Source organism: Tursiops truncatus, chromosome 12, assembly GCF_011762595.2.
Source record: "Tursiops truncatus isolate mTurTru1 chromosome 12, mTurTru1.mat.Y, whole genome shotgun sequence".
Lineage (NCBI taxonomy): Eukaryota > Metazoa > Chordata > Mammalia > Artiodactyla > Delphinidae > Tursiops > Tursiops truncatus.
The window spans coordinates 62,970,327-62,987,348 of NC_047045.1; the positions used below are offsets into that span (position 1 = coordinate 62,970,327).

The following is a 17,022-nucleotide window of genomic DNA, read 5'->3' on the forward strand; positions in this document are numbered from 1 at the left end:
TGCACAGAAGTGAAGATGAAATGAGATAAAATATGTAAAGTGCTTATGACAACATCTGGCAAACAGTAGGTGCTCAATAAAGATTTCCTATTGTGGTTATTTTTGACTGTTCACATCAGCTTGGAGCAGGGGTTGGCCAGTTAGTACTCGTGGGCCAAAGCCAAATCCAGCCCACTCTCTGATTTGTAAAGTTTTATTGGAACACAGCCATGCCCATTTATTAAGTATCATCTGTGGCTACTTGGTGCTCTACAAGGCTGAGTTTAGTAGTTGTGACAGAGACCAAATGGCCCATAGTATATTTATTATGAATAGAATAAATATATTAATATAGTTATTATATAAATATTTAAGGCCTAAAATATTTATATGGCCCTTTACAGAAGAAACTTGCTGAGCCCTGGCCTAGAGGGTAAAATCAACCTCTTTAGGTCTCAAGCTCTTCCCTGATTGCTTCCGAGCCTGCCTTTTTCCATCCATAACTGACAGATGGCTGCAGCAGCACTTTGGATTTTGCTGACCTTTCTGTATACTTTATGAGCTACTCTCTGTTGCTGGATCATGATTTCTTTAGTGTTCCAGCTGCTTTTCTCTCTTGTGCAAGAATATGGGCCGCAGCAGGGCCAGAACTGGGTGGTGAAACACTCACCTTAGCACATAATTTAAGTACATAATTTAAGGGGGCCCCAAAAGCTCAGTAGTCAAGATAAATAATCTCTTAATGCAGTATTTAAAAAATCAAAATTAATGTAAGAAAAATCTACGATGAACAAAATATCAAAGTTTTAAGTAAGGACATAATCGGTATTACCAATTATTTTTTGTTTTAAACTCAGGTTCCAACATGGCTAGGCATAGCACTAGGCAGCAGAGAACAGGGAATCCATACTTAAGCCACAACAAACCCCAGACAGTCATGCTTTCTGCATAAATATGGTAGAGTTTTTAGATTCAAAATAACCTGCTGGCTGATCACATTTAATGGCATACTCAGGTCCATGGCAGGACTACTTTTGTAAAGTTTAATTATACACATATTTGGTTGAACTTAGCTTCCAGTAGTGATCTGTATATAATCCGTTGTATCAAATAACAGAATTAAAAGTATTTCCATAAGTTTTCATATAATTCATTTGAAGTGGTTTACTGAGAGCAGCATTGGATAACTAAAGCTGTTTACCAAGAGATCTGAAAGTATCACGTCATTCCGATAAGCTTTTTCAAAGAAAGACCAGAAAGGGATATTAATTGAATTTTAATGCTTTCTGATAAACATTGACCTGGCAAGCTTTTTTAGATGACTAACTTTCTAATCTGCTCTGACATTTCTTCAGGGTGCTGCAAACAGGGGTTTGTTGGTAGGTTTAAAAATATGTATAATTTGTTTTAGTGAAGAAGGTTTTGGAAATATTCTGTAGGATCCTGCTAAAGTAGAATGGAGTCTTATCTGTTAAGGGTAAGGCTGGAGGAATGGACAAGATGACCTTTCCCTTTCTCAGACACCATATTGAGATTTGCAGGACTTTATTTGATGTTTCAACGAAGTGAATTAGTTGTTCTAACTGGCTGTCACTGTTACAAACAGATAAATGTAATATTGAACTTGATGCTCTTTTGCATTCTAAATGACACTTTAAAATGTTTTTAGGTGTACAGTGTTGATTGGAGTCAAACCAGATGTGAACAGCTTGTGGTGTCTGGCTCGTGGGATCAAACTATCAAACTGGTATGTCCACATTACTGTATTTAAAACCAAATATTCCCTTCCTCAAAGCTTCCACTGAAGTTTTTTCTTTTCTGGAACATACTTCTATTGCTTTTCAGTTAGGCAGTTAATTTTCTTTTCAAAAAATACACTAAAGCATTTATTAGAATTTAAAATTTTCTAATCTTCTAGCTATAAACTGATAATTAGCTCAGTGTTGATTATTTTGGCCCCTTAAATATCATCTTGCTTTATATAAAAATAGACTTTTGGGCTTCCCTGGTGGCGCAGTGGTTGAGAGTCCGCCTGCCAATGCAGGGGACACGGGTTCGTGCCCCGGTCCGGGAGGATCCCATATGCCGCGGAGCGGCTGGGCCCGTGAGCCATGGCCACTGAGCCTGCGCATCGGAGCCTGTGCTCCGCAACAGGAGAGGCCACAACAGTGAGAGGCCCGCGTACCGCAAAAAAAAAAAAAAAAAAAAAAAAAAAAAAAGACTTTAAAGAAATCCTTGAGATATATATGTATACTGTGTGTGTATGTAGATACATATATATGGTAATATAAAGCATGATGAATTTGCCTCTGTTAGGTAACTGATCTGTTCATTTGTTTGTAGTGGGACCCAACTGTTGGAAAGTCTCTGTGCACCTTTAGAGGCCATGAAAGTGTCATTTATAGCACGATCTGGTCGCCCCACATCCCTGGTTGCTTTGCTTCAGCCTCAGGTAAAGAATTCATTTACCAAAAGCGTTATTTGTAGGGAATGGTGGCCTCACTTTCCCCAGTAGGTGGCACTGTGTACCTTAGATTTGGAGAAGAAAAGGGACTGCATTCCTATTTGAACTCTTGAGACTCTTTCATTCTTTCTCAGTCTCTAGGTAAGAATTAGCCTGGGCTGCTTCTAAACCTTTGACTTAACGTGTGCCTTTTTGGTGAGGTGAGAGGTAAGGGACAAAGTGAGGGCTTTGGCATCAGACTTGATTGAATTTGGAAACTCTCTTCAGTGGCCGATTGTGGGGCGTCAGGGTGATGCGATGGGTTTTCGCATCAGTAATATGGGGCTAAGAATGTCTAACTTATGGGGTTGTTGTCAGCATGAAATAAGGAAACATGTAAAATGTCTAGCACACAGTCAACCTCCTTTGCTTGATATTTACCCTCTTTTTAGGGATAGTCTCTTTAATTCATTGCCACTAAGCCATAGCAAGAATATGTTTGGTATGATCTTTTTTCCTAACTGTTTACTTTTGATTCATGTCAGCAATTCTAAGATAAAGCAGATACTTACATTTATATGTCTCTATGTTTTTTGTAGAGAAAAGTCATTTTATAGAAATTTAAAATTACACTTTGTACTGTTTGCATAAGGATTTACAAATTTGGTTTGTTGGCCGATTCCTAAATCATGTATAATCTGAACAATCTACTTTATATATAATTTGAAGAGAAACATTGCACAGTTTCTCTGCAGTGCCATTTAAAACAGCTTGGTCCACCTGCCAAATGGTCATTTAAATAGCTGTCCTCATCTTCACTCGCCCCTGGCTGCTCTGGAGTGGGTCTCCCCTGGCCATTGACCTTCTCACACCCTGTAACCCTGCCGTCACAGCTCTTGTACTTTCCTCCTCTTACCTTTTCTTTCTGCCAGTCTATCCTGTCACCCTTCTGTTGTCCTGACTTTACATGAGCAAGTTCAGTGGAAGGGTCCTTCCATAAGGTGATGGGGAGTAGAAGCTGAGATAACAAGAATAACACTCCCTTCTTCCCATGGTTAGAAGGTAGAATCATTCCCAGTGGGGAAACAGTATGTTGGAAGGCATTTAGAGGTTATATTCATGTGGTTAAGGATATGGAATATTAATTCTCAGTGATATTATAATATCTGCCACAGTATGACTTTTCATACTGTGAATTTTATAAGCACAACTATTAATGAATAAGTATGGTTAATTAATGATTAATTAATGATTAATGGTCTGTCTTAGGCAGATCATAACCAGTTATAAATCTTTCAAAGTTGGGAACCAGTCTAGCTCCTTTTATTAGCTACTGAACTGCTTTGCTTAGATGGCTTTATTTTTGGTTGCTTTATCAGAACAAAGGTTGAGTAACAGTTATAAGAATGTGTTAATTAATCATAAATATTTGTGGTGATTGACAAGATAATATCAGCTCTTTATTTCTTGCTTCTTTTATAACTTTCAAAAAATATATTTATGAAGAGAAAACAGAAATGGTATCTCGATAATTCCTGTTTGAGCATATACGTAGTAAAGAAATGCAGACAAAACAGAAACATGCCAAGTAAAAGTAAGTGCTCATTCCCCTCCTCCTATAGAACTACTGTTAACATTTGCTTGTATTCCTCCATAAAAATTCTTATGCTCATTCCAGAATATATGTTCAAAAAATTAAAAATATTAATGGGGAATATTCTTCAGGAAAAAGTCAGATATCTTTAAAGGCTGAATTTGCTTAGTGATGTTAGGTTTTACATGCTTATAGGTATAAAACTTTTGTTGTTGTTGAAATTGTACAGGAAAATAATTTTGCAATTTTGAGTCAGAAAATCTCCTGTCCCAAATTCATTTTCCCCACTGAAAACATTGTTATTATAAAACAATTTTTGATTGTGGAGATTTCTTAGTAATTACAGCTGAATTGAGTGAATCATACCACCATTCAGAAAGAGTTCTTAGACTATAGGTTTAAATACACTTGATGGAAGAGAACATCTCCCAATTATATATTATGAATTATACATATGCATTTATATTATATATTTAAGTTTATAAAATTAAAACAAATCTAAAGTAGAAAAAGAGGTACAACAGGTTTCTTTTATTTGATATACCACCAATAAACATTTGTCTAAAGAAAGATTTCTGATACTATTTCCTTCCTAAAAGCTCTGATACCTTAAAATATATTGCTTCACTTTTCTTTTAGATAATTTGTATAATGTATTGAGGGCCATTAAAGCTGTAAAAAGCGTAGAAATAAAACAAAGGTGAGCAATTTAATTGGTGTAAGCAAGGGCAGAGTTTCTTTTCTAAGGCTGCCTTTTTGAGTCACTTTCATTTGCCTCAGAAGACACATACTGGGAAGGAGAAACTGGTATCTGCTCAGGGTATTCCAATGTAAGGAATGATTCAGTTAGACCATTTGGGAAAATGTATGCATAAATATAATCTATATGACACTTGTTATTTTCCAATGTGTTTATTTCAGGGCAGCAACACCTTATAGATTAGACAAAACAATAACAACTTTCCCGGTCTAGATGATGTCAGTTTATTCTGACAATGAGAATGCTGATAGTGTCAAGGCAACAGTTATTTTAAGGTTTGGACCTTGAAATGGTGAATGGATGTGTCTCCTCCATCTGTTAGAGGTTTGCCAATTCCATGAATGAAAAATTACAACTAATTGTTGTTTTGATTTGTGTATTTGATTACTAGGACTAGTGAACACATTCAGTATGTCAACTGGCTGCAGTAGTTGTTCTTTTGTGAGTCACCTATTCATGTCTTTGGCCTGTTTTGCTACTGAGAGCTGTTTGTTGTTGTTTTTCTGTATTGATGTATGAGCTCTTTTTTTTTTTTGCGATACGCGGGCCCCTCACTGTTGTGGCCTCTCCCGTTGAGGAGCACAGGCTCCGGACGCGCAGGTTCAGCAACCATGGCTCATGGGCCCAGCCGCTCCGCGGCATGTGGGATCTTCCTGGACTGGGGCACGAACCCATGTCTCCCCTGCATCGGCAGACGGACTCTCAACAACTGCACCACCAGGGAAGCCCTGAGCTCTTTTTATATTTAGGAATTAGTTCTCTGTATCTTACGTCTGTTACAAATATTTTCCCAATTTTTTTCTGTCCTTTAACCTATTTATTATATTTTAATTTTTACTGTATAAGCATTGAAACTTTTTGGTAGTCAAAACTATCAATTTTTTGCTTGATAGGTTTCTGACTTTCATTTAGGATGAATAAGGAGTTGGCTCAGTGAAAAGTGGGAGGCCTTAGATGGCATAGCAAGAGAGAACATTCCAAGCAGAGTAGTATATTCAAAATTAAGAACTTGATGTGTTTGAGAAATTGAAAGAGGGCCAGAGGCACTGTTGCCTAAGAGGAAAAGGGTAGCAAAAATGAGGTCAGGATCACAGGCAGGGGCCCAGATCATGCCTTGTGGGCTGGATTCAAGACTCTGGATTTTATCCTGTGGACAGTGGGAAGACATTGAAGAGGTTTAAGCCTGGGAGTGATATGATTAGGCTTGCATTTTTAAAAACCCATTTTGGCTGTTGTGTAGAGAATAGTTTGGAGGTGAGCCAGAGTGGTTGCAGAGAAACAATTAAGAGAGAGATGAAGGCATGGATAAGGATAGTGGCAGAAGGGATGGAATAAAGTAGGCTGATTTGAGTGGTATTTCGAGATGATTTTATAAGATGTGGAAGAGGTGGGAGAGGGATGAATAAAGCATAAGTCCTAGATTCTTGGCAAGGACAAATTCATGGATGGTAATGTCATAACTGAGATAAGAAATACATTTGCAAACGAAGATCTTGAGTTAGTTTTAGAGCACGTTGAGCCTGTGGGATACACATGTGGGGTTGTCAATAGCACGTGGAGTTTGGAGCTGAGAAATCAGGCCTTATGAATAAAAATTGTGTCGTTGGCTCATAAATGGGATCTAAAGCCATTGCAGTACATCAGAGCACCCAGGAAAGACTAAATAGAAGAAAGCTTAGAATAGAGCACAAGTTGGCAAACTATTGCCCTCAAATCAAATGACCCACTGATAGTTTGGGTAAAGTTTTATTGGAACACGGTCATGCCCATTCATTTATATATTGTCTGTCCATTGTGAACCTGCAACCTGTGAAAAGGAGACCACAGACACAGTAAGTTAAACAAAATGAGAAGACAGAGAAATATGCAGCAGATGAAGGGGCAAGGTAAAAACCCACCAGACCAAACAAATGAAGAGGAAATAGGCAGTCTACCTGAAAAAGAATTCAAAGTAATGAGAGTAAAGATGATCCAAAATCTTGGAAATAGAATGGAGAAAATACAGGAAACTTTTAACAAGGACCTAGAAGAACAAAAGAGCAAACAAACAATGATGAACAACACAGAAAACAAAATTAAATATTCTCTAGAAGGAATCAATAGCAGAAGAACTGAGGCAGAAGAACGGATAAGTGACCTGGAAGGTAAAATAGTGGAAATAACTACTGTAGAGCAGAATAAAGAGAAAGGAATGAAAGAATTGACGACAGTCTCAGAGACTTCTGGGACAACATTAAGTGCATCAACATTTGAATTATAGGGGTCCCAGAAGAATAAGAGAAAAAGAAAGGAACTGAGAAAATATTTGAAGAGATTATAGTTGAAAACTTCCCTAATATGAGAAAGGAAATATTCAGTCAAGTCCAGCAAGCACAGAGAGTCCCATACAGGATAAATCCAAGGAGAAACATGCCATGACACATATTAACCAAAGTATCAAAAAACAAATACAAAGAAAAAATATTAAAAGCAGCAAAGGAAAAGCAACAAATAACATACAAGGGAATCCCCATAAGCTTAACAGCTGATCTTTCAGCAGAAACTCTGCAAGCCAGAAGGGAGTGGCAGGACATATTTAAAGTGGTGAAAGGCAAAAACCTACAATCAAGATTACTCTACCCAGCAAGGATGTCATTCAGATTCAACGGAGAAATTAAAACCTTTACAGACAAGCAAAAGCTAAGAGAATTCAGCACCACCAAACAAGCTTTACAACAAATGCTAAAGGAACTTCTCTAGGCAGGAAACACATGAGAAGGAAAGATCTACAAAAACAAACCCAAAACAATTAAGAAAATGGTCATAGGGACATATATATTGATAATTACCTTAAATGTAAATGGATTAAATGCTCCAACTAAAAGACATAGGCTGGCTGAATGGATACACAAACAAGATCCATATATATGCTGTCTACAAGAGATCCACTTCAGACCTAGGGACACAGACAGACTAAAAGTGAGGGGATGGAAATAGATATTCCATGCAAATGGAAATCAAAAGAAAGCTGGAATAGCAATTCTCATATCAGACAAAATAGACTTTAAAATAAAGACTGTTACAAGAGACAAAGAAAGACACTACATAATGATCAAGGGATCAATCCAAGAAGAAGAGATAACAATTGTAAATATTTATGCACCCAGCATAGGAGCACCTCAACACATAAGGCAAATACTAACATCCATAAAAGGGGAAACTGACAGTAACACAATAAAAGTAGGGGAGTTTAACACCCCACTTTCACCAATGGACAGATCATCCAAAATGAAAATAAATAAGGAAACAGAAACATTAAATGACACATCAAACAAGGTGGACTTAATTGATATTTATTTATCAGAAAACAACAGAATACACATTTTTCTCAAGTGCTCAGGGAACATTCTCCAGGATAGATCATATCTTGGGTTACAAATCAAGCCTTGGAAAATTTAAGAAAATTGAAATCGTATCAAGTATATTTTCCAACCACAACACTTTAAGACTAGATACCAATTACAGAAAGAAACTGTAAAAAATACAAACACATGGAGGCGAAACAATATGCTACTAAATAACCAAGAGATCACTGAAGAAATCAGAGGAAATCAAAAAATACCTAGAAACAAATGACAAAGAAAACACAATGACCCAAACCTATGGGATGCAGCAAAAGCTGTTCTAAGAGGGAAGTTTATAGCAATGCAATCCTACCTCAAGAAACAAGAAAAATCTCAAATAAACAACCTAACGTTACACCAAAAGCAATTAGAGAAAGGAGAACAAAAAAACCCCAAAGTTAGCAGAACGAAAGAAATCATAAAGATCAGAGTAGAAATAAATGAAAAAGGAATGAAGGGAACAGTTTCAAAGATCAATAAAACTAAAAGCTGATTCTTTGAGAAGATAAACAAAATTGATAAACCATTAGCCAGACTCATCAAGAAGAAAAGGGAGAAGACTCAGATCAACAGAATTAGAAATGTAAAAGGAGAAGTAACAACTGACACTGCAGAAATACAAAGGGTCTTGAGAGATTACTACAAGCAACTATATGCTAATAAAGTGGACAACCTGGAAGAAATGGACAAATTCTTAGAAAAGCACAACCTTCCGAGGCTGAATCAGGAAGAACTAGAAAATATAAACAGACCAATCACAAACACTGAAATTGAAACTGTGATTAAAAATCTTCCAACAAACAAAAGCCCAGGAACAGATGGCTTCAGAGGCGAATTCTATCAAACATTTAGAGAAGTGCTGACACCTATCCTTCTCAAACTCTTCCAAAATATAGCAGAGGGAGGAACACTCCCAAACTCATTCTACGAGGCCACATCACACTGATGCCAAATCCAGACAAAGATGTCACAAAAAAAGAAAACCACAGGCCAGTATCACTGATGAACATAGATGCAAAAATCCTCAACAGAATACTAGCAAACAGAATCCAACAGCACATTAAAAGGATCATACACCACGATCAAGTGGGGTTTATCCCAGGAATGCAAGGATTCTTCAATATACGCAAATCAATCAATTTGATACACCATATTAACAAATTGAAGGATAAAAACCATGTAATCATCTCAATAGATGCAGAAGAAACTTTTGACAAAATTCAACACCAATTTATGATAAAAACTCTCCAGAAAGTAGGCATAGAGGGAACCTACCTCAACATAATAGAGCCCATATATGACAGACCCACAGCCAACATCATTCTCAATGGTGAAAAACTGAAACCATTTCCTCTAAGATCAGGAACAAGACAAAGTTGCCCACTGTCACCGCAATTATTCAACACAGTTTTGGAAGTTTTAGCCACAGCAATCAAAGAAGAAATAGAAATAAAAAGAACCGAATTGGAAAAGAAGTAAAACTGTCACTGTTTGCAGATGACATGATACTGTACATAGAGAATCCTGAAGATGCTACCAGAAAACTACTAGAGCTAATCAATGAATTTGGTAAAGTAGCAGGATACAAAATTAATGCACAGAAATCTCTTGCATTCCTATACACTGATGATGCAAAATCTGAAAGAGAAATTAAGGAAACACTCCCATTTACCATTGCAACAAAAAGAATAAAACACCTAGGAATAAACCTTCCTAAGGAGACAAAAGATCTGTATGCAGAAAACTATAAGACACTGATGAAGGAAACTAAAGGTGATACAAACGGATGGAGAGATATACCATGTTCTTGGATTGGAAGAATCAACATCGTGAAAATGACTCTACTACCCAAAGCAATCTACAGTTTCAATGCAATCCCTATCAAACTACCAATGGCATTTTTCACAGAACTAGAACAAAAAATTTCACAGTTTGTATGGAAACACAAAAGACCCCGAACTGCCAAAGTCATCTTGAGAAAGAAAAGCAGAGCTAGAGGAATCAGGCTCCCTGACTTCAGACTATACTACAAAGCTACAGTAATCAAGACAGTATGGTACTGGCACAAAAACAGAAATATAGATCAATGGAACAGGATAGAAATACCAGAGATAAACCCCCACACATATGGTCACCGTATCTTTGATAAAGGAGGCACAAATATACAATAGAGAAAAGACAGCCTCTTCAATAAGAGGTGCTGGGAAAACTGAACAGCCACATGTCAAAGAATGAAATTAGTACACTCCCTAACACCATATACGAAAATAAACTCAAAATGGATTAAAGACCTAAATGTAAGGCCAGACACTATAAAACTTAGAGGAAAACATAGGCAGAACACTCTATGACGTAAATCACAGCAAGGTCCTTTTTGACCCACCTCCTAGAGAAATGGAAATAAAAACAAAAGTAAAAAAATGGGACTTAATGAAACTTAAAAGCTTTTGCACAGCAAAGGAAACCATAAATAAGGCAAAAAGACAGCCCTCAGAATGGGAGAAAATATTTGCAAATGAAGCAACTGACAAAGGATTAATCTGCAAAACATACAAGCAGCTCATGCAGCTCAATATCACAAAAACAAACAACCCAATCCAAAAATGGGCAGAATACCTAAATAGACATTTCTCCAAAGGAGATATACAGGTTGCCAGCAAACACATGAAAGGATGCACAGCATCACTAATCATTAGAGAAATGCAACTCAAAACTACAATGAGGTATCACCTCACACCAGGCAGAATGGCCATCATCAAAAAATCTACAAGCAATAAATGCTGGAGAGGGTGTGGAGAAAAGGGAACCCTCTTGTACTGTTGGTGGGAATGTAAAGTGATACAGCCACTATTTAGAACAGTATGGAGGTTCCTTAAAAATTTGAAAACAGAACTACCATAAGACCCAGCAGTCCTACTACTGGGCATATACCCTGAGAAAACCATGATTCAAAAAGAGTCATGTACCACAGTATTCATTGCGGCACTATTTACAATAGCCAGGACATGGAAGCAACCTAAGTGTCCATCGACAGATGAATGGATGAAGAAGCTGTGGCACATATATACAATGGAATATTGCTCAGCCATAAAAAGAAACAAAATTGAGTTATTTGTAGTGAGGTGGATGGACCTAGAGTCTGTCATACAGAGTGAAGTAAGTCAGAAGGAAAAATACTGTATGCTAACACATATATATGGAATCTAAAAAAAAAAGGTTCTGATGAACCTAGGGGCAGGACAGGAGTAAAGACACAGACATAGAGAATGGACTATGGACATGGGAAGGGGGATGGGTAAGCTGGGACGAAGTGAGAGAGTGTCATTGACATATATACACTACCAAATGTAAAATAGCTAATGGGAAGCAGCTGCATCGCACAGGGAGCTCAGCTCGGTGCTGTGTTACTAGCTCGAGGGGTGGGATAGGTAGGGTGGGAGGGAGACACAAGAGGGAGAGGATATGGTGATATATATATACATATAGCTGATTCACTTTGTTACACAGCAGATACTAACACAACATTGTAAAGCAATTATACTCCAATAAAGACGTTAAAAATAAATAAGGCGGGCAGAATTGTATATATTAGCCCTTTATTCAGGCTGAGTCACACACACTTCTTTGTATTACATTGGCCTTTTGTGTAGCATATTATACATAATATTGACTCTGGATGTTATATATAGAGTATTCAGTGTGTGAGAGTGAGTAGCAGAAAAAGACTGTGTGTAGAGTGTTAGCAGTATAATTACAAAACTTAAGTATCTCTACTTTGTAAATAGATAGTATATAAAAAGAGTCTTTTATCAACAGAATGTCCATTTGCTTTAACAGAAAAAAGAGACAGTTTAATGACATTACTTTCATGTGTTATATTAGAAATGAATGTAAATTGTGGTCATACCAGCCAGCACGTCTTTGGTTGAAAGTGAAAGACATTCTGACCCAAACTGCCTTAAGGTAGAAGGTAATTTGTTTGCTCACATAGTTGAAATGTCCAGAATTACACCTGGCTGTGTACACACAGCTGGATGTAGGGCTCAAAGACTGTTCTTCCTATCTCTTTTGTTCTGTGTTCTGTTAAGTTGGTTTCAGTATCTGGTACCACATGATAGCAAGATGGCAGTAGCTCTAGCCCCTGCATCCTTTCTTGTTTCTGTGCAGTAGGAGAAAGTGGGAGATTCCTTTTCAGACATCTAAAAATGTTTCATTTTCTCTCATGGGCTCTGATGGCCTGTGTGGATGTTCCTAAACTAATCACTGTGCCTGGGAGAGGAGGCTGTAATGTGTTGATTGGCTTGGCCTGGCTCAGCTCCTGCAGTTGAGAATGGGAAATGGGAGAGAGGTGGTACCCAGCTACATACACTGAGAATGGCAAGAGTGAATCCTGGTTAGGTGAAGAAGATGGATAGGGGGTCAATATGAACTAAATTGTCTGCACATCCAAGGCTTGGAATAAATCAGAAGGGATTTGACAAAAACCTAATACTGGACCTGTGAGCTGTAACCTATGTTCCTTAAAAAAAACTGAATATAGTAAAGCCATTTTTCTGCCAGATTTTATGATTTTGGAAACTCATTGGAAGGTTTATTTATCAACCATTTGACATTTCCCTGAAATATTTCTTCATGATGACTTTTCCAATATTTGCCTACTCAATAAAGTTGAAAAGACTTAAAGTTTTTCTTCCACTCTACAAAAGGAGGGTTTGTGGCATAGTAAAAGTTGGGGTAAGCTCTAAAGCTCTCATTGTGCCTTTGCCATTTCAAGAGAGAGAAGAAAATTTGCTTACCAGGCTGTGTGCAGTGCACTTCTTTGCATGTTTTCTTTGCTTGACTTGTGTTTGTATATTTCCTATAGGGCATGTATATTCTTTGACATAGCTGAGCACCTTACACAAGCAAACACCAAAGTTTTTTGATTATTATTATATAATATATGGGAATAACCATCTTACCAGAATTTTTAAAACATACTTAAGGTTAAATTTGATTATTGACAGGGACATTGTCAGTGAGTCAGTCAGATATTTAGTGAATGTCCACCTGTGTCTGGGCACTGAAGATACAGTGAGTGTATAGTCCAGTGGGAAAGAGAGATGCTAAGAAAAAGCCTAGCAACCATAACGGTAAGGAGCATGAAGCTCTTTGAGGACGAGGGCACAGCACAGTGGTTAGGGACATGGACTCTGCAGCCAGCCTCCCTGGCTGCTTTCACCACTGTTACGTGACTTTGGTCATGCTACTTAACTTCTGTCTCTTCAGTCCTCATTTAAAAAATAAGGGTGATAATAATACCCATGTCATGGAGTTTTGATGAGGATTAAGTGAATTAGTATGAGCAAAAGGCTTAGGACAGTGCCTGGCACAGAGTAAGGGTTCTCTGAGTGGTGATTGCTATGATTAACCTGTGTGCTCAGAATTCTGTGGAAACGTAACAAAGGATTCTTGAGCTTGTCAAAGTTGGCTGGTCAGAGAAGCTTCTCTGAGGAAATAGTGTTTAAACTGCTACCTTATGAACAAGTAAGAGTTAGGAGATGAGAAGCGGGAAGCAGAGGGAGGGGATGTGGAGAGAGCAGGGCATATTTGAGGAAGATCTGAATGGCCTTTGCATACGTATGTGCTGTAAGGATTAAGAGTCTGCTTATCTAGAAACTAAAACTCTGAGAACGGAGTTTTAGAGTAACCTGCTCCAGGTAGAATCTGGAATGCATGCTTGTGTAATAACATACTAGTCCAGTGATCCTGAAACCTGGCCCACCAACAGAGTCATTGGGAAGCTTGAAAAAACAACAGAATTCTAGCCTTCATCTTAGTCCTACTGAATCAGATACCTCTGAGAAGTGTATGTATGTATGTATTTATTTATTTTTGGCTGCGTTGGGTCTTCCTCGCTGTGCGCGGGCTTTCTTTAGTTGCAGCGAGCAGGGGCTGCTCTTCATTGTGGTGCACAGGCTTCTCATTGCGGTGGCTTCTCTTGTTGCAGAGCACGGGCTCTAGGTGCGTGGGCTTCAGTAGTTGTGGCTCGCAGACTCAGTAGTCGTGGCGCACGGGCTTAGTTGTTCCACAGCATGTGGGATCTTCCCGGACCAGGGCTCGAACCCGTGTCCCCTGCATTGGCAGGTGGATTCTTAACCACTGCACCACCAGGGAAGCCCCAGAAGTATATTTTTTAATCACCCCAGCTGAGTGGGGCTAGGCTTTATAGAGTTTGAAGCTTCAGGTGAATTCCATTCACTGCTTCCATGATGATAAGGACTCACCTTGCCTATAGGTGATAGAACTTGAGCAATCTTAGGTCTTTGTAGAATTTATTGAAAAGCAACCCCAAAAGGGGAAGGGATGCTTAAATGACCCCCGGACACATTCTCTGTCTCTAACCTGGACTTTTCTCTGCTTGTTGACTTGACTCTGCAGGCCAGCTTTCTCCATACAGTGAAACACAGGGCCACCAGCAGCTTCTCAATTTTATAACCTGTAAATTCTACTGTGAGAGAGGGACTGACATTATTTTTTCAGTTATACTTCAGAAAAATCCCAAGTAGATACTTCTGACCTGTCAGCTGTGGCAGGGGCAGAAAATGAGATAGTATGACTGGTCTTGCTTAGACCTGTCCTTGGCCAGTCGATTGTGTTGAGCCATAGGTCTTTCTAGAGTCACATGGTGAAAAGAGGGTGCTGTTCCTGGAAGGGTGTTGCTGGGCAGACCAAATCTGGACATCTACACCACCCTGCTGTAAACTCTGAAGGTTAGGGAAAGTCATGAAAGATCATTTAATCAAAGCTACTTAGACTTCTGAAAGAAATTCTACTGACTGGTGGCTAGACCACAGACAGTGATTATAATTAGGACCCCTGAAATTTTGGGAGCTCTAGTCTATACCAATTCTGAACCATTTCCGTTTGGTACTTTCAAACTCATCATTCCATCTCATCCCCACTGTCCTTAGCTAGATTCAAAAACGTTAGTCACTCTCTTCTATCAGAGTGGTTTTCAACCTTTTGTAAAGTAGGAGGATGATGCTTTTTAAATATAAAAAAAATTTAATCTCACACACAAACAATAGTACATATTTATGAATACATAAAAATGTTGTAGAAGTATTACCAAAACACAAACTACAGGGATGCACACCGAATTCAGGATTGTGGTAGGCTTGGGCAAGGAGGATGGGGAATGGGGTTGGAAATACAGTAGAGGTTTCAACACTATCTGTTGTGTTTTGTTACTTTTACTTCTAAAATAATTGTGGGGCAAATATGACAGAATGTTATGTGTGTGTGTGTGTGTCTATTAAAATTTTCCCCAATTTATAAAATAATTAACGTATAAATTAAAAGAATAAATTGCTCAAGGTTTCGCCAACATTGATCACGTGGCACTTCTCCTCCGACAACATTAGGGGGCAACGTTGTGTAGTTATAGTTCACACAGGCTAGGAAGCCAGGCAGCCTGGGTTCTGATTCTAGGCTCTGATTCCATTGTTTCCTCTCTGCTGACTTACTTCAGCTCCATGTGCTTCAGTTTCCTCATTTGTAAATTACTACAAAAATTACTTTTTATGTTATCAAAATTTTTACCTCACTTGTTGTGATGTTTTTAAAGTTAGTATGTTCATCTCTTGGTATCTGTTGGCGATTGGCTCCAGGACCCTCCCAGGATATCAAAATCCCTAGATGCTCAAGTCCCTTGTATAAACTGTCATCATATTTGCATATAATCTATGCATATCCTCCTGTATACTTTAAATCATCCCCAAATTATTTAAAATACCTAATACAATGTAAATGCTGTGTAAATAGTTGCCAGCACAGCAAATTCAAGTTTTGTTTTTTGGAACTTTCTGGAATTTTTTTTTCCTGAATAGTTTTGGCCCATGGTTGGTTGAATTCACAGATTTGGAACCCACGAATATGGAGGACTGACTGTACACGTAAAATGCTGACCAGCATTTGGCATATAGTAAGCACTCAATAAATATTAGTTATTATTTATTCATGTTATTAATAGGGACAGGAATGACTTCTAATCATGGTTATGTTTTGTTATTTTATTTTTAAAACTTTATCTCATTTCAACTTTATAAGGCAGATTTGTTTTTGTTGTTTTTTTTTGAAGTATAGTTGAGGTACAATGTTATATAAGTTGCAGGTGTACAATATAGTGATTCACGATTTTTAAAGGTTATACACCATTTATAATTATTATAAAATATTGGCTATATTCCCTGTGTTGTACAGTATATCCTTGTAGCTTATTTTATGCCTAATAGCTTGTACCTCTTAATCCCCTACCCCTATATTGCCCCTCTGCCCTTCTCTCACCCCACTGGTAACCACTAATTTGTCCTTCACGTCTGTGGGTCTGTATAAGACAGATACTTTATCATAGGTGAGGAAGGTAAGAATCCAGGATGTTAAGTAACTTGACTAAACGTCAACAGCTACCAAATGATTGAGCTGGGTTAGAACCAAGCTCTGGAGCTCCAAAGCCCCCATGCTTAACTCCTACATTTCATTACCACCAGCAATTTCATTCTTATCTTTCTTAAACAACTTGCAAAGAAATCAGAAAAAAATGGTCTAAAACTCTTGAACTTAGGTAAATGACGTATGATTTAGAATTGGGATGATAGGAAATTGTATGTAGGTAACCAAAGGAAATTTTTAAAATTTAGCATTTTTATATACCACATATTAGCGTATCTACTGTATTCTAGAGACCATGCTAACGATTTACAGAAACTTTGTTACACTAAATTCTTATACCATCCTGCATGTAGTCATTCTGTTTCTTTTTTAGAAATGAGGAATCAGTCTCAGAGATATTATATAACTTCTGCAGGGTCAAACAACTACT

The 17,022-nt window shown here is 37.9% G+C and overlaps 1 protein-coding gene across 1 annotated transcript in view; it reads left to right on the forward strand.

Annotated features, from left to right (window-relative positions):
- PEX7 (peroxisomal biogenesis factor 7) overlaps positions 1-17,022 on the forward strand; it is an 86,088-nt gene that overhangs the window by 10,523 nt on the left and 58,543 nt on the right. The window contains exons 4-5 of the mRNA XM_019951788.3: positions 1,649-1,726; positions 2,323-2,431. Of these exons, the coding sequence (XP_019807347.2) occupies positions 1,649-1,726; positions 2,323-2,431 (187 nt within the window). The remainder of the gene's footprint in view (positions 1-1,648; positions 1,727-2,322; positions 2,432-17,022) is intronic.